The following is an 18623-nucleotide window of genomic DNA, read 5'->3' as shown; positions in this document are numbered from 1 at the left end:
GCAAACCATGGAATGACACAGAACATTATTTGAAAAAGTAATATACAAAGGTAGTACTTGCATGCCAATATTCCTGATGAGAAATATCACCTAAATTTGCCAAACACACCCTTCTTGTCATCTAGATATTTACATTCAGCCTTACATACTTGTGACACCACAGAGACTACAGTCATTCATAAACACTAGTCACTGTTTTGACACCTAAGCTTGAAAGAATTGCCTCGTGCTGCATTAAAATTTGCAGTAACTTTTCCGAGATTTTGGAAATGTTTGGTTTAAGTTCCTAACAGTTGTAAACTGCAGAAAATGTTTAAAATATTAGATTTCTTCCTCCACCCGTCATCCCACAAGGAGCATTAAGTAGTTCCAAATTCATACAAAAGTACAGATATTGTGTATTGCAACAGAAGTAGAGGGAATGGGGCAAAGAAGAGTTATGCCTATTTAATCCCTTTTAGCTAGGGAAATAGGCATTGGAAGAAGACAGTACTTTCCTCCCACTGCTTCAGCAAGAAACAGAAGAGAGGACAAGCTTCATTTGAAAAACAGAAAAGGCTGACTCTTGAGTTACTCAAAGCAGGATTAAAATTTCTCTCGATACAATGGCAGAAACACCCACCTGTTGCCCCACTAATGAAACCCTGTCTCATGAAGCAGGCAAGGCCTCTGCTCAGGCCTAAGTCTTTAAAAGTGTGCCTGTTCTGCATTCAGCTTAAGGTCTTCCTGAGTCAGAAATTTAATTCGTGTCTTGAACACTCATCACCAGATTTTTCTTCCATTGATCTGCCCCTTCACTCTTCAAACATACATAATACTGAGTTTAGGCGACAAATATAAACTATCTTGAAGACAAAGTAGTTTCCTGGTTGTCACTATAAACATGACCATCACTTAAATTACATTTAGTTACACATGTAACAATAGACAAGACTGATTGATCACAGAATCACTACAACCCAAGCATCCACTTCAAGAGTTTACGTGTTTCTAAAATAACTTCTAAAAATATAAGCAAGAACACTAAAAAGACTTCAAAACCTTCTGTTCAGTTTCTACACAGGACTATCATTAAAATTACTGAGCATAAAAGTGAAAAACTGTAAAGACCATAGGAATAATTAAGAGCAGTAATGAGTTTTAAGACAGACATTGTGAGTTGAATTATACAGTATTTCCCCCCCTCTCATATTGATGTATGAGTACTCAGCCTACATAATCTACACATGTATATCCAATATATTGATTAACTGCTATCCAAGTGGAAATCACCCTTTATCTCTCAAAAAAAGTCTTAATAGGAAAGAGAGGTAGAACAGATCTATCATGATCAATCTATGTATGACATTTTTCCTAAACCTTTTAAAGCAGTCTTGCTGCTCAGAATCTCTGCTGGTTATTGTCTGGAAAAAAAAGAAAATGAAATTACAGGTTTCTAAACCGCTCTGTAAAACAAAGAGTAGTTTCTTAAACACAGTAACCATTTGTTCAGAACACACATTGCAAAGATTTAACAGTAGTTTTAAAAAGTCACAGTCTATGAGAAAAAACACAATGCAGACCAGATCCAACTTACCAACAAGCCACTAACTCCCCTCAGTCTGTCAATGGGCAGCCCACCTCGGCGCTATCTCCCCAAAACCATTGAGACCAACCACAATGAAGCAGTCTAAGTGACAGACTTGACCCATGACTTGCATTTCTCCACAAAAAAGCATATGCCTACAAGTTACAACCTGACTATGGCTTAACCCTTTGGAAAATTTTACATTCTATTAATACACCATCTAGGACATCTCAGGAGAAAAAGAAAAAAAAAAACAAAACACACACAAACAAACAACAACAACAACAAACCACAAACAACAACAACCAAAGAGCAATTCCAAATATTATGAAACATATGCATTTACAAAAATTAGACTGTTTTGAAAAAATACTAGTCCTTAGAAACTGAGTGGAAGAGAATTTACGTAAAGATAATTTAAGAAAAGTTTTTTGAGGTAGTAGTTTTGCGCCATTAGAAAGTTTCACATACTTGTGGAACCCACCTTACCAGGAAACACCTCCCCTCTGACACACTGCTATCACAAGCTTTAGCTTCTCTTCATCAACCCAGTCCCATGTTTCAAAGATGGCTAAGCATCATCACACCTTAATTAAACCTCAGTCTCAGAAAACTTAAATGGAAACAAATTTGGCCAGATTTTCAATAAAGTAACAAGAACAATGCAATAGAAATAAATACTTTAGATTAGTTAGCTTGTACATCACCAGCAGACTAATTACTGTAGCACAGAACTCGTAGTTGGTTAATTTAACTTGTATCTCTAAGTGCAGTCACGATCCATTCTGGAAAACGTAAATAGAGTTGCACTCTTGTTCTAGAGGAAGGTTTGGATATGACTACATCTAAATATGCAAGTTACAGAAGTGTATTCCTAGAAAGGTTAGTAACCGCCATTACAGAAGATTATCTGACCTCCTTGTCACTTGTACATTCAGTATGCATTCAAATTTTTAGGTCCCAGTGAATATGCATCTACTATCTTATGCTTATTTTCAAGAAATCCATTTAATTAGAATGAGTATAATTAATCTCACTTCATTAAAAAAATGCATCAAGGCATTATGTAAAAGCCACGACTTACTCCACTGCATTGCTGTTTTTCCATCTTTAGTGATGTCCCATTGGAATACAGCATTTACTTTCTTTACCAATTCATTTCCCATCTCTTTTACGCGACAACCGATTTCTTCAAACACAAGGTCACTCTGCAGCCCTGCAGTCTTAAAATAAGAGAGTGAGTGTAAAGAATTTAAAATTGAAACTGTTTAAAAGTACTAAATACATCTATTAGTTCAAGCACTGTGTTCAGGAAAATCTCTCCTGCAGAATTATTAAATGCAATTGAGATTTCTTCCACCACAAATAATCACCTCTAGCAATTGTCACAGCATTAAATAGTATACTCAAGCAGAAAATGCTTCATGGACTCTTCCTTGAGAATTATTTCAAATCTTGCTTTTACAGTTTTTGTCATTTATCACTACAGTTTGAGATATGCTTTATAATTAGAGTTCTTTATGGGCTTCTAAGTTGCCCTCTATTCCCTTTCGAGGATAACCATGGCCACTTTTTCCAGGGCAAATGACATGTTAGTCTTTAGAATACGTAAATGTTTTTACCAATATATTACTTTAACTTGACACAGAAGACATTCAAAACATACTGCACTATGAACATTGTCAGAACTCCAGTGCAGCCACAAGGTGTTTACCATTTAAGTCAGGGGTGTCCAACTCATATCACTGGTGGCCACATCAGCGTCATGGTTACCTTCAAAGGGCTGAATGTAATTTAGGACTGTATAAATGTAACTAGGATTATTTACATTCACATTTTTAACTTTTCCAGTATTATTTTGCACGCCTTTCATTGTCTTTCTTCAACAAATATTTGTACTGGATAAAATGTTACTCTTCAAGCAGCTGCTTCGGTGACATTTCTCACCTAGGTGGAACTGGAGCAAAGAAGTTCCCATGGCTTTTGCTGTTCTGCTGTGCCTATCTGTACACCAGGCTGCAATACTCCTCATGCTGCTATCTTATCACCTCTTTCATTAAGATGAACATCCTTCACTATATAACAGAGTTTCTGACAACATCTAAATTTGCCAATCTTCAGTCACTCAGGCTAATTTCCCTGCTGAATGTCTGCCTCTGTCAGCAAACTTCTGTCAAAGCACCTTAATTTCTCAGAGTAAGCTTAAAACAAAACACACAGAAAAGGAAAGAAAATAAAATACAAAACAAAAACAAACAAAACAAAAACACACCACGTTCTGTAATTATTTCAATGAACAGTTCAAATGTGTATATGTTTGAACTTTGAATACAGATTTGGCAACAGTTCAGAATTTCGAAGTAATGAGCACAATCAGCAAAAAGAAACAGGTTCCAGGAATATCCCACAAGTTTTATGTGATTGCTACTATCTCAGTATTTAATAAACTTCAATGCATTAAAGTTTCATCCTTTGCAGGCTGGAATCTATAGGAAAAAAAAAATGTAGTTTATTAAGGCAATGCACTGTGCACCTGTGTCTTCTGGACCACATTAAGAACCCAGGGCATCCTCAGCACTGTATGTACAGTTCTGACTTTTGTGGTAAGTGACCACTAATTAAACCCAGGATTAATTCATGCATGTGTAAGATTTTTTAAAATATAAAATGCATATCACATGTTAGGTCAAACCACAAGTGCAAGAAGCAGTCAGACCCTTCTTTTGAAATGATTCAATGCCAAAACTGCTCTTTTCTATGAGCACACGATGTCATTTTCACTAATTCTTTCATTTTAATACTTTCTTGCCACCCTCTCCATGTCTCTCTGAAAAAATTGAGATCACACACTTCTACAACTCACACTGGGTTGGATCTTCAACACATATGAAATTAAAAAAAAAAAAAAAAGCTCATTTAACAGGTACAGCCCCAAGTTATACAGACTAATTTCAATCTGAAGTTACGCAAGTGTTCAAAATTTGTGGGCCCCAGTGGTGTTTTGTAACAGTTGAACTGGTATCAAGCTCTTCAAACTTCATCAGCCATCCTGCATATCCTAAAATGCCTTTTTTTTTTTTCCCCTCAAACAGATCCATGAACTTCTGTATATTACATATTGTGTGTATTCACATCTCAGAACCCACATAGTCATCTAATTACTACAAATAAAACTGGTGATATAAACATTTTTCGCACATTTTTTTCACAAAAATAAAGCCTAACTATGCTGTTGTGAAAGTTAAGCTTTCTATTGTTTTGTGCTACCTTCCGAGGCTCCTGAGCAGTTGGCTTATCCAAGGCTGGTATTATATCCACATATCCCCCTGCAATAGCAATTTCTCCAGTCTCTTTGACCTGTAGTGGTAGAAAAAAAATTATATTAAACAGGTACCATATTCACAAACAGTCACAACAGAAAGGCAATCAAGAAGTCTTCCTTACATTTTAAAATCAGAGATGAAGAAAAGAAGAAAAAAAAAGTTCCAGATGGGAAAAAGAACACCCCATTCATGCACTGTAGTCTTGAGGCAAGTTAGTATACTGTAGTTCGTAAACAGCTCTTCAAACTACATAATAATTTGCTTCTTGAGAAATTATATAAAAATATATTGTTGTTTTTTTCTGTTCACAAAATTGTATATAAACCTCATTTACCTGAAAATTAACCTCCAGTCTTATAAGTCACTATAAATGTTAATTCATAAACAGTTCTGAGAAAAACATTGTTCTAAAATGTCCTTCTTGAAGGGAGAGACACAGTTACCAAGAGTTCGCCTAGAGGGTTCTGATATCTCCAGGTGTCTTATACTGCAACTTGGACTGCAAACATTTTTTTAAACATTGTAAAATCAGAAATATTAGAAGAATAAAGGGGAAAACCACCTCAATTCCTTTCAGTTCTATTTCTTAAAAACAGTTAAGTTAGAAGAGCAGCTGGGTTTCATTTTGGCACTGTCTCTTTAAGGAGTCTGATAAACTGTTCTGACTTAGGACATCAAACAGAAGGTCTCAAAATTATTCACTAACAATGCATATAGAGAGTTACATTATCAATAGCCAAAGAGGAAGAATATCCAATATCACAGCCTAGCTTCTTGCACAGAACGACTAGATATTAAAGATTACTCAAATCATGTCTAGTTGCTTGTCACCACTGCCACTGCACTTCAGAAAATGCTGGAAATTTATTTAATCCATCATATCACTGTTACATGTCTGCTTTCAGTATGATTTAACCTCAGTTTATCAAAAGTACAAAGATGGCTTTCTTTCAAACAAAGCCAACAGGCCACAAAGAAATCTGCATAATTCCTAACTGTTGGAACAACATAGTTTTCTATAATCCTGTTAAACACTACAATTTCTCTCCAAAATAAGTTAATTCCACACTTGTGGAAAAACAAGAAGAAAACAAGTACAAACTATGCTGAGCTGAGGAGAATGACTTTGTCCAGAATGGACAAACATAGACAATGCAACATGATGAAATGAGTTCTGATTCTACTTACTATCAGAATTGTATCGATTCTGATGAAAATAATGTTATTTTTACTGGAATCACACAGAAAATCACCATAATATAAGTACGAATATTTAATTCTATTCATTTATTTACAAAACCTTTTTCAATGCTGTTCTTGACAAGCTGCTTTTTTCACTTCCCCTCGTATCCCCAGTCTTTTAACCAACATATTCTTCTTTAGAGCCCACAATGGTGACTGTGTTCTGACCTTGGTCTGAAAATGGATTCTGTTTCCTTCCCTCCACATTTCTGTTTGTAAAGTTTGACCTGGAAAGACTGGCTTCGCAAAGCGAACCTAAAAAGGTGGAGAAAAAAAAAGGGTGGGGTTGTGAACAGATCTGTCATACATACATGCAAAGCCTAAAAGCATAGCCTCCACCAAAATGAGAAAAAACAAAGAGAAAAATCAGTCAACTAGCAATGCAGAAAGGCTAAATATTTAAGCAAACATACTAGATAGAGGGATTAAAACGTATGCAGCAATAAGTAAAAGCAATTGTGGCAACTGACACAGGGCAAAAGCCTTTTCCCATCCCAAAGGATTTTTTTTTTTTGCATTAAGACCAGAAAATCAAGAAAATTAACTGCAAAGCAGGAAGACACACACCTTGATTGCCTTGAATCTGTTCACATCATTATTTGCAAACTGCTTCAAAACGTTTCTAGCAGCAAACCCAAAGGAGCATAGTCCATGAAGTATAGGCTTCTTAAATCCTGTTTCAAAGAGTAACATTTTAGCATTTGTAATATTAGAAGTACACATGTTTCTTCTACATGGGTATAATCATAGTATTTTCCTCCAATAATGCTCTTAGATTAGATTTTAAAAAAAGGAAAAGGATTATCTCACTGAAAAAATGTCTGCTACCATTCATTGCTTCCTCTACTTCAAGGAAAAGGAATGTGCTCAATGAGAACTGGCATTCCAATACTACCTATGCTATGTAAGACTCACAAGTAAGATTAGTTTCTGTCTGCAGAGGTGATAAAACTAAAAATAAGGAGATGGACTGTTTTCGTATACATGCATTGGCACATGAGAGACACAGTTACACAGAAGTAAGCATATTAAGGGTAACAGGTTTTCTACTGATTAAAAAGAGGTGATACCAATATTATTTGAGGTTTCCCACTTTTAATTCCTATTCATAATTGGCAAAAATCTTCACACATATGACACACTTCAGGATTCACTTTACTTAGAAGTGGAAAAAGCCCTGAAAAGATTTCACGCATTTTGAACACACCTGACAAAAAAGAAAAATAAAATTACAGTGTTTTGTTTATATTGACTTTTTTGCTCAGGTTGCTTCACACTTCTGTCCTTTGGAACAGGAACTGAACCTTGGCAGAGGATAATCTCTGTATTAAAGCTAAATGTTTTTCCAGTTCCATCAAAGCCCAATTAAATAATCCTTTGAAAACTGGTCTGAGACTTGCTAAAATGCAACAGTTAAGTTTTAAAGATGCTGCTCTGCTCGTACTGAGTATGTTCTAATCCCTTAGCAGGTTGCTCTGACCTGACAGGGAATGCAAACAATAAATAATTGATCACGCTTGCAACAGCACATGAATTGCAGACCCCATGAATTGCAGATGTCCAGCTTTGGCTCTGAAACCAGTTGCTTTGCCTGGAACTCATCTGTCACTTTCAGCTGCCAGTGTGTTTTTCCTGAGCATTAAACAACTCCTTGTAGCATCTACACAGTACAAAAAGTTGGCACAACGAACAACAGCTCGGAGAAAAAAAGAAAAAGCAAAACCAAAGCCAACCAAAAAAAAAAAAAGGGGGGGGAAAAAGAAAAAAAAGGAAGAAAAAAAAGAAAAAGGAGGAGATAGGATAAAGTCTGACCCAAACAGAATTAGAAGACATAGAACAAGAAACCACCTTTAAGACAAAGACAAAGAAGCCACTAGGACTCGATGCTGGAAAATATGGGAATTCTCAGACGTGTTCCAAAGGGATGACAAGACTAGCAGAAGCCAGGACGAGAAACAGAAATTTTGGCTTTTTAGGTTAGGAGAGGAGACATGACAGAAAGATAGGCTAAAAGGAACAGGAGTCTATTTTCTTGCTGTGAGTTCTTTTCTGTGAAGTATTTGAATATGCACACTTATATAGCACTTTTTTTTTTTTTTTTTTTTTACACTATGCACAGACTATTTCTGAAAGTACAAGATACCGTGCAGTCAATTTTAAATCAGATTACTGGCTTTACTGTAAAAATATCAGTATTCAACATCTCTCATACAGAATGTTACCATGACAGTTGGCTCTTTAAAACCTTAGCTCAATTCACCATGCAAGAACTGAAACAACCACTATTTTCAGAACTCCGCAACAGACAAATATATTCAGTCCTATTCTCCCCATTATTTTCTTTATAAACTAATGCATAATCAAATAAAATCTATAAGGTAATCAAGTTAATTTTTTGTCTAGACTAAAATGAAAACAAAGTAAATGTTGTTTTTACTTTCCAATATCTTGGAAATACTCACAAGCTACAGGAATAAAAGCACAACAATATACTACATGAAAACACGTGTTTATACGTCCCCTGAAACATTACCCACAGGAAATCTTAACAATAACCTTGGAATGACGTGAGCACATTACACTGAATGCTTCCTTCCAGCGCACACTGGTGAGAGCCAGCCAAAGAGAACATTTACAAGGACTGAAGTCAAGAAGGGGTGTGAATATGTGCAAAGAAAAAAACGTTTTGTAGAACTAGAAAAAATACTTGTGAAAGAGCTCTACAGTAATTTTCTTCTTTGCTTAAACCTACATTTAGTATAGGTATATGAATAGGAGACAGCCACAGTTCCAGAACCCAGTGTGGCAGTTTTCTGTTCAGACATAGAGATTGCCTTATCTATAGAGTTAATTTCATTTTCTGCTGTGTTTAATTCAAGTGCTCTTTGTGTGAGCAGGTAGAAAACTTGTACTCATCTTCATTTGTAAGGTTTTTAAAGGATTATCATCATTATACTAAACACTGAGGTTTCAATTATAAACCTGTATTTTTCTCCTCCAGCATCTTCAAGAGTAATTAGGTGATTCCATCTAAATATTTATCCTAAATTATCAGCTGAACACACAAACACACTGATTTAATAACCATGGAAATCTCTTTATGGACTCTGGTATTTGATTACTTATTACCATCAGTTTACACTGAATCATACCAAACAGAGCTAACCAAGCAATTAGTATGCATTTATAGAAAGGAGATGATTTGTGGAAGTATTTTAAGCGTGATCTGAACAAAGAAGCATAGCTGTGCTTTATTTCTCTTGGTAAGAACACCATATTACAATACTTCTACATTAAAAGGAAATAACTGAAAAACTGCAGCCCAATTATTACAGACCAGTGTCTTCATGACTGCATAAATATTTAGGAAAATTTCTTAAGCAAATGAAATTGCTGTCTGCCTGGAGTAATCACACTATACTACTAGTAAAGCCTGAAAACGACTCCTAAAACACTTTTAAAACAGAAATTTAAGAAAACAGACCCTTCTTCAGTAACTACATCTCTGCAAGAATCAATTCATTTAGCCTAGTGTCTCTCACTTTGGCATGTACTATTACACAAATGACCAAACTATTGTGCTATCAAAAGGTGCAGTTAAACAATCTAACTGGAAATCAGTGTTTTGAAACTTGCTGTCGCCTGTCCTCCTGAGATGTATTGGGACTGAGAAAACTACAGGAAAGTACATAAAGTTCTACTGAGACAATACAATCTCAAAATTATTCGGATGGAAATAACTATATATCAAAAAATTTACAGAATTTCTTCTGAAGCCTTTGATAGTCAATTACTTTTGCTTATGAAAAAGAGATTGTACATATGGGATAGTGCCAACCAATAAGCTCTAAAACGACAACAGGGCAGTAGACAGGTTTCCATTGTAGACAAAATCCAAGCATCATTCCACATTTCCAGCTACAAGAAGCAATGCTTTAAGGTGAAGTGTCACACAGAACTTTTAAAACATCTAATGGTGACTAAAAACAGCTATAAAAAAGCACCTTCTTCCAAGTTGTTGAAGACTTATAGCCTAAGTGAAAAAAAAAAAAAAATTAAAAATACATTTACATCATCCTTCATCTAAACGTTAATACAATGGTATCCCTCAGCTCACCTCCAAGAGCAGCAAAACTTGGATCAACATGTAAAGGATTCCAATCCCCACTCAGCCGATATAAGGCAGCCTGTAGAAACAGAAAAATAAAAGTGGGAGGCTAGCCACGCCTGATAGAAACAAGCAGAAGCCACTCAAAAATATATGACAGATTAACAAACTGATCACAATCTATTTTACTAGTCCTCAGATACCATACTCTAAAATAAAGCAGTTAACATAGAATCAAAAGTTATTGTGCAGACAAACTGTCAAAGCTCCAGTGAAATGTGTCACAAATTGTGTGTGGTCTTGGTAACTAAGAAAACAATACAACTGCTTAATGGGAGGAAAAAACAACCTGCTGTGTTGACATACAGATCCAGCTCCACTAAAACTTGGCAAAAGTGAAGTAATGCATTTTCCAGAATTTATCCACAGGTTCTTTTGCTTTAGGAGTAATTTTAGAGAGTCGTCTCCCATGACAGATTAATCCATAAATTATAAATAATTACATACTTTTTTTTTTTTTAAACACACACAGTATCATGCTTTTTCAAGATATGATTAATCTTACAGAGATCAGAAATATCTTTATTCTTCCATTTTAAGAGCAAAATAATTGACTGATTGTGATACACTTCTCCCTTCGCAGCTTCATGGGTAGCTGGTCCCAATATTAAAAACGGTGGACTGCAAACTGCCTGAAGGAAAGAAGCCAGAGAGTCGTGGTCAATGGTGTGGAGTCTAGCTGGAGGCCTGTATCTAGTGGAGTGCCTCAAGGGTCAGTACTGGGGCCGGTATTATTCAATATATTTATCAATTACTTGGATGAGGGAAAAGAGTGCAATGTCAGCAAGTTTGCTGATGACATCAAGCTGGGAGGAGCGGCTGACACACCAGAAGGCTGTGCTGCCATCCAGCGAGACCTGGACAGGCTGGAGAGTTGGGCGGTGAAAAACTTAATGAAATATAACAAGGGCAAGTGTAGAGCCTTGCATCTGGGTAGGAACAACCCCAGGTTCCATTATAAACTGGGGAAAGACCTATTAGAGAGCAGCGTAGGAGACCATGAGCCAGCACTATGCCATTGTGGCCAGGAGGGTCAATGGCATCCTCGGGTGTATTAGAAGGGGGGTGGTTAAGTAGGTCCAGAGAGGTTCTCCTCCCCCTCTATTCTGCCCTGGTGAGACCACATCTGGAATATTGTGTCCAGTTCTGGGCCCCTCAGTTCAAGAAGGACAGGGAACTGCTGGAGAGGGTCCAGCGCAGGGGCAACAAAGATGATGGAGTGGATCATCTCCCTTAAGAGGAAAGACTGAGGGAGCTGGGGCTCTTTAGTTTGGAGAAGAGGAGACTGAGGGGTGACCTTATTAATGTTTACAAATATCCAAAGGGTGAGTGTCATGAGAATGGAGCCAGGGTCTTCTCAGTGACAACCAACAGTAGGACAAGGGGTAATGGGTTAAAACTGGAACACAAGAGGTTCCACTTAAATTTGAGATGAAACTTCTCCACAAGGGTAGCAGAACACTGGAACAGGCTGCCCAGGGGAATTGTGGAGTCCCCTACTCTGGAGACATTCAAAACCTGCCTGGACACATTCCTGTGTAATCTCATCTAGGTGTTCCTGCTCCAGCAGGGGGATTGGACTAGATGGTCTCTTGAGGTCCCTTCCAATCCCTAACTTTCTGTGATTCTGTGATGTATGTCCAACACCATTTCTTCTATCAAATCTGAAGCAAATTACTCTATAACTAAAGAAGTTCTGAACTCATATTATCATTTTAGTCCATAATCCATTTTTAATCTGTTAATATTCAGGTCTGTTTCTTCATGTACAGCTTTCAAAATAAACTCTATTGCTCTCTTATTTGTCCTGGTAGTCTTCATGAATACAGCAAGTGTTCTGAGTCTCAGTTACAGTGGAATGTAGGAGAGCTTGTTACTGCTTTTGTGTGTGGGAGCTGGATATGCGCAACTAAAATGGTAAGAAGAAAATCCTAAACTGCGCCATAGTTAAAGCACACATCTCAGAAAGGCAATACTTGTCTGTGGCTCCTTACATTGTTTGCTATTTTTGAAACGTTTTTCCTTTTGAAAACAAAGACATACAAGTAAGATGCCACCACTGGATCTGAAGTTTCTAACTGTAATTCTACTTTTGCCCAAATCACACATTTATTTAAACCTTTTTTTTTATTATTATTATCTTCTAATTTATCCCATAAATTCTTAGGAAAATAATAAAGACTAGAAATTCCATATTAATGTAAGACTAGTGCAGATGAGTCTGAGTCTGACTTCCCAAAAGGGACAAAGAAGAGGTCAAGTACTTTGCTGAATGAACAGATAACCTGAATTTAAACTTAGAGCATCACCAAGAAACAGCAATAGCTAAGATATCTCACCTAGTGAGAAGAATAAAGTCAAGATCTGCTGAAGGCAGCATACTCTGGTGCCAGGATTCTTAGCTAGCAATCAGGCTACAAAGATGATTAGGGGCCTGAAGCATCTTTGTTATGTGGAGAGACTGAGAGAACTGGGCCTGTTCAGCATGGAGAAGGCTGAGAGGGGACCTCATCAGTGTTTATAAGCATCTCAAGGGTGGGTGTCAAGAAGAAGGGACCAGACTTCTTTCACTGGTGTCCAGTGATAGGATGAGGGGCAACGGGCACAGAATGAAGCATAGGAGGTTCCACCCAAACATGACGAGAAACTTCATCACTTTGAGCATGACAGAACACTGGAATGGGCTGCCCAGAGAGGTTGTGCAGTCTCCTTCTCTGGAGACATTCAAAACACACCTGGACACATTCCTGTGCGATCTGCTCTATGTGAACCTACTTTAGGAGATGGGTTGGACTACATGATCTCCAGAGATTCCTTTCAACCCCAACCATTCTGTGATTCTGTAATCTACAAGCCAAATCAAATCCAATAGAGCAAGCCAAGTGGACAGTCAAGTGTTCCTGTGCCACAGAGGCCATTCCACAGAGGACATCCAAGGACTGTGTGGTGAAACACACAGTCCTGGTTGAGGGTGGAACAGGAAAGCAAACTGAGATAATGTGAATACTTACAATCTACTACAACATGTCTAAGGCAGCTGGAGTGAAGTGATGAGTGGGAAGAGACAGCTGGAAATGGGCTAACTATTATCATCCGTGGAGAGCACCAGCTCCCTTCACTTACTGTTCTCTCTTACCTCAGTTCTCAAACAAATGAAAGAAAAATGGGAAACTAAGAGTGGCATCACACTCCTACTTGCACACATAAAAACCCAGCAGCAGGGGTTCACAGAACATGCAGACACTGCTCTTCAAACGTGCTATGTCTTCGCTTGTCTCCATGCTTTCCCTGAGTAGTTGTTCAAACCGTTTCCACTGTTGAAAGATAGAGATGAGCAGCTCTGATGTACCACTAGCGTCTTTGCTAAGAGCTAAGGCCTTAATGCCACTAATGTCAAAGTTGCAACACTATGAAAGACACTCTTAGTGAGGAATAGACCTTAGTTCTTTAAAAAAAAAAAAAAAAAAAGTAGAAAACTGACAATTTAAACAAAGTTGCTTTTGACAGAATTCTACAAAGCAGAGTATCCCCCTCCATTACTGAAGTTTTTTTCAAGAAAGTCTAACATCTAACAGCAAATTGCTACTCTTGAGAACTACAAAATAAATATTGCCAGATGTCGAATAATTTAATTAAATAATTCAATAACTTTTAAACCACATTAAAATTCTAAGGTCTCACTTTCATTTTTCCATTGATTTTAATTTTTACAAATGCTTTCAGGACGCTATTTTCATGAAGAAGTTTTTGTAATAAATTTTAATTCCAACTAAATAACGTATAGCTGTGTTACTGGGAAATGCTATTTATGTATGACAAAAGACAACAAATTCCTGGTTTAACCTCAAATCTCAGCTTTAATCTAGGTATGCAGCTGTCGATTACTAAAGTTGTAATAAGATTCAGATATCTTGGGGGATGATAATAAGCACTACTTGGGAGACAATACTTCTACCAAATGCCTTTTTTTTTTTTTTTTTTACTGTAGTAAAAGAATATGTGTGCTTCACTAACAAAATAAACATAGCATTTAGGAAATAATTAGGTTCAGAGAATTAAGTGTGATCACTATATTTAACTAAAAGTCTGACACATTAATATAGGAGATGATATTTGTCTTTTTTTGTGCTTTCAACAACTGGAGTGGTACTGGTCACAGTTAGAAAACACATAAATTGAACTGAATAAAACAATTACACAGCAGGATATTTCAGATTCAGCACAGCCAAGTCATGTCTGCCAATAAACTTTGTTTCATTTACCACATTCTTCGGTATTGCTTCATTATATAAATTACATTCCACATGAGAAAAGAATTTGTTTTAAAGCCTTGTTGGCTTTACTTTCTATATTCCTAGAATAATGACATTTCCTGAAGTCTTGAGTGATAGTACTAAAAAAAAAAAAAAAAAAAAAAGTGATGCATCCTTGGAGGATGACAGGAGTCAACTGATGTGGGACATTAGATTGAAGTCAGTCATAGTATGGTTAGATTGTTCTCCAATTAATAACACAAGCTGTCAAGTCTCATTTCCTAACAATTTAGGAGTTCTGCCAGACCACAAAAGGAAAAGTGATATCCAACATGTCTGTGCCAATTTTTCAGTCTTGCCTGCAGACTGCAATAAAGGTCAGTGATAAAGCTAACAGAAAAGGAAGCCAACTATCCATGTATTTTCCCTTCTAACCAGGAAGAAAAAGAGCTCTCCCCAAGAGTTTATCTTACCAAGTATATGTGTGTATACATACACACATACGGATGTGTGTGCGCATGTATGTAGGTATACTTTACCTAACAGCTTCTTTAAGTAAGAGCAAGCAGGCAAGCAATCTTATGAAGGAAAAACAGCCACAAATCTCACCTACACATTCCAATGAGCTCTGACTTACATAAGCAACAACAAATGTTTTCAGTTAACTTGCAGTGCTGATGCTTCAAGGGGTCAAATCCAGCATAGCACTTAAATAATTCACTGTACTTAAAATTAAGGAGCTACCCTTTGACTGAGATTCCCATTTGCCATATCTTCTTTTAAAATCAATCATCTCTTTAAGGGTAAGGAAAGATCAATTGGTAGAAACCAACATACAGAAAGATAAAGGGGTTTATTTGTTCCTCCAGAGAACCAACTATTTTTCTCAAAGTAGGCGCATGCAGAAAATAAACACAACAGATAGTTTAAGTTGCTCATAATAGTTTCCAATGCCTAAATATATTTTGTGGAAACCTGAATCACAAATGATTCTACTTTTTAACAAGATCATTACTACGAATATAAGTGTATGGTTTCTGGACTGTGATTATGTGTTCTTAGTGGTCTGGACTATCCGAACACTACCTTATTCCCTACATACCTTTGACTCCCTCAAGAATAAGAATTACTAAAATGTTCAATTAAAACACCTTCACATGTACAGCCATAAACAGGGATAGGTACAACACATATAAAACGGCACTACATTTTTTCTCCTTCCTCACTCCACATTATTCATGTCTTTACTGTATATTCCTACCACACGTTTCTCAAATTTAAAACCAATGTATATCTTCTGGCACAGGCTTCACAGAACATGAGCTGTTTTTCAGTAGCATGGCAAATGTACAAGACTTTCCTTTACCAGTGCGCCTCTTTTAAACCAAAAGAACAAAGCACTTTAGGTTTGGGAACTTTGAACAGGAGAATAATTTTTATATCCTTTACTAAGAGAAGCATAGATAGGTGGAAGAAATAAACTTTTCATAAGGAAGCACATCTTGTTTAAATTAAATGACTGCCAGCCCAGCACCTTTTCTTCCTTTATCATCTTACCACACAAAATTCTAGTACTATTCAAACCCTTAACTATTTTTCAAAATTGTCATGATTAAAAACTACATTCTGATTCTCACAACAGGAATAAACATGGGAATGGTGTGGGAAGTGTCGTGTATAAGTCTTGAAATTACCATCATAACATGTAAAAAACTTTTAAAGTAATTACTATTACAAATGCTCACTCACTATACCATTTCAAGGGTTCTAACAGTATCATCTCTGCATACTGAAATCTCCAGACAAATTAGGAAAACATTATCAAATTCTTGCAATGGCTTCACATCCCTTTGTTTTGCTTTTGTTGTTAAGCACTGTTTTTCTAGTGTACTCTGCATATCTGTGAACCAACTGCAGCACTTCATTTTCTCTATTATGAAACAAATTACTCATGCTACAAACAGGGGAAAAAATCACCTGAGGCTCTCAGGAGGCTCTCTTGTGCTATTCTCTGAAGTTAATTTAAATTTACATGTTTTCAGGCAATGTTGTACTACAATCTTTAGAGAGGAGGACATCAAAAAAACATTTGTTCTGTAACAATACTTTCCCCATCCATCTCTCTCACATGACTTTATTGCACTCATTCCAAAATGACCTTAACTCAAAACACTACCCTTCCTATAATTTTTTTCTTCTAATCTCTTTAAAATAAGCATAAAATCTCTCCAAGGAAACAAACATAAGCTGGAAATAACTTTTTTCTCATAGAATAAGTAGTCATTGATATTATACCTATACGTGTTCTCTAAAAACACACACAAATATTTAAATATGCTTAAAATGAAAACACAAATGAAATCTGTAGAGAATAAAAGATGACTTTCCACATGTAAATATCCACATCTCAATTATGCAGAAGCTTCTATGGGTCTTAGCACACCACTCTCAAAATAAAGCATGACTCAGGAAGGGAAGGACACTGCTGCAGTCTTAGTCACAGGATGGTGATGACACTACTTGAAACATGGCAGGTGCAAATTATTTTCTGTATTATTTTCTGAAAATAACTGTATTTTAGGGACCAAAAAACAAACCCACAACTCTAAAAAGCAGCATTTGCTTCTCAGCCTGTCAGTAAATGCTTGATCTGTACCTGGAACAGAAGGGTTTACATAGCTTGTACATTCTAAATCTTATCAGATTAGTTTAGGTGTGAATGTACTGACTCTCTCTAAAAATCTCTGAATAAGTATAGAACCATAATATTCCCTAAATTCACTTTTTTTTAATGCTGCCCACTATATCACATTCTCAAAAATCACCATCAGATGCTATTTGTAACTCTAAACACTCTCCAAACAAATGTCTCAAACATTCATAAACATCCTTTCTTTATAGACTGGAAACTATCAGACAGCAGAAAAGGTCGTAATTGCTAGCACCACAAACCAGTTATAGTTCTCCAAATTTCACATTTGCTGATGCAATTCTTCAAAGTGCATCACATTCTTGAAGTATACTGTACAAGTTCAGAACAGAGCTCTGATGAATTTCAGTTTCATTCACTGATTGCCCAGCTCCCAATTTCACGTTCCAAATTCCATCGTCTCATCCTCTCCTACCAGCCACTGATTAAGGAGCACCTGTGTCTGAGTACTTTGGGATATTTGGGTAGCAGTTGCCCTGCCCACAGGCCAGAAGAATTCTACAGAAAAAGCAAAGAAAATCCACTGTTGAAGAACTGCAGCTCCAACCAGTCACTAACCATTATATCATTTTCCTCTCATTGCTCCTTCTTAGAACACAACTTGCAGCAAATAACACAGGAAAACTGACTTCCTGACTCTGGAAACCACAGAGCAGAAGAATTATGGGGTTGAGATACCCAAATTGCACAGAAGACTAGCCCTGGAAGAAAGTCACATGTGATAGCTCACATGACACTGCTTTGCAGAGATTAATAGAGAGCACACTTGCATGTACACAGCTGGTCCCAAAGCATGGTAGACTGAAACACCATGTTTTTCAAGGTCTATCTAAAAGGGGTTTTTTATATTTCGTCATGTCTATTTCGCCCTATAAATGTGAGTAAAAAATATACAACAGTCAGAACTCAAAATGAGAGAATGCTTTGGTGAAATATTTGATACTGTTGCAAGCAAAGAGAATTTTTCAACTGGCAACCATTTCTTAACATTATTAGACATTTTACTGAAATTAGCTGACATTAACAAAAACTTGGAAGTCCTGCAAACTCCACATGGTACAGCTTTAGTTTTTCCATACAGGCAAACAGAACAGGTAGCTTTCAGAAGAAAGCAGGAGGACACAGAACAGTAAAACTGAAACAACTTCTCAAATAAATCCATTTTATGGGCTACTGTTATACTGTTTATTTATTGTCATAAAATTGTGTACTCTGAATATTAATTCTACTATTTGAAGACAGAATAGTTTATTTCTTGGGAGGCAAACTGTGCAATATTACAATGCTGTGAGTTTTTCCACAAGCAAACAGAAAAACCAAACAAACAAAACCAACCAACCAAAAAACACAGAAAGCTCCC

The 18623-nt window shown here is 36.6% G+C and overlaps 1 protein-coding gene across 2 annotated transcripts in view; it reads right to left on the bottom strand.

Annotated features, from left to right (window-relative positions):
• The window catches only part of HSD17B4 (hydroxysteroid 17-beta dehydrogenase 4), a 60755-nt gene that overhangs the window by 8316 nt on the left and 33816 nt on the right, over positions 1-18623 (bottom strand). For both annotated transcript variants that reach the window (XM_065861449.2, XM_071802756.1), the window contains exons 18-22: positions 10250-10319; positions 6700-6806; positions 6301-6387; positions 4835-4924; positions 2652-2790 (exon numbers count right to left, since the gene is read on the bottom strand). In XM_065861449.2, the coding sequence (XP_065717521.1) occupies positions 2652-2790; positions 4835-4924; positions 6301-6387; positions 6700-6806; positions 10250-10319 (493 nt within the window). The remainder of the gene's footprint in view (positions 1-2651; positions 2791-4834; positions 4925-6300; positions 6388-6699; positions 6807-10249; positions 10320-18623) is intronic.

Source organism: Patagioenas fasciata, chromosome Z (genome assembly GCF_037038585.1).
Source record: "Patagioenas fasciata isolate bPatFas1 chromosome Z, bPatFas1.hap1, whole genome shotgun sequence".
Lineage (NCBI taxonomy): Eukaryota > Metazoa > Chordata > Aves > Columbiformes > Columbidae > Patagioenas > Patagioenas fasciata.
The sequence above is the reverse complement of the archived record's forward strand: the minus strand, read 5'-3'. Positions and strand labels throughout refer to the sequence as shown.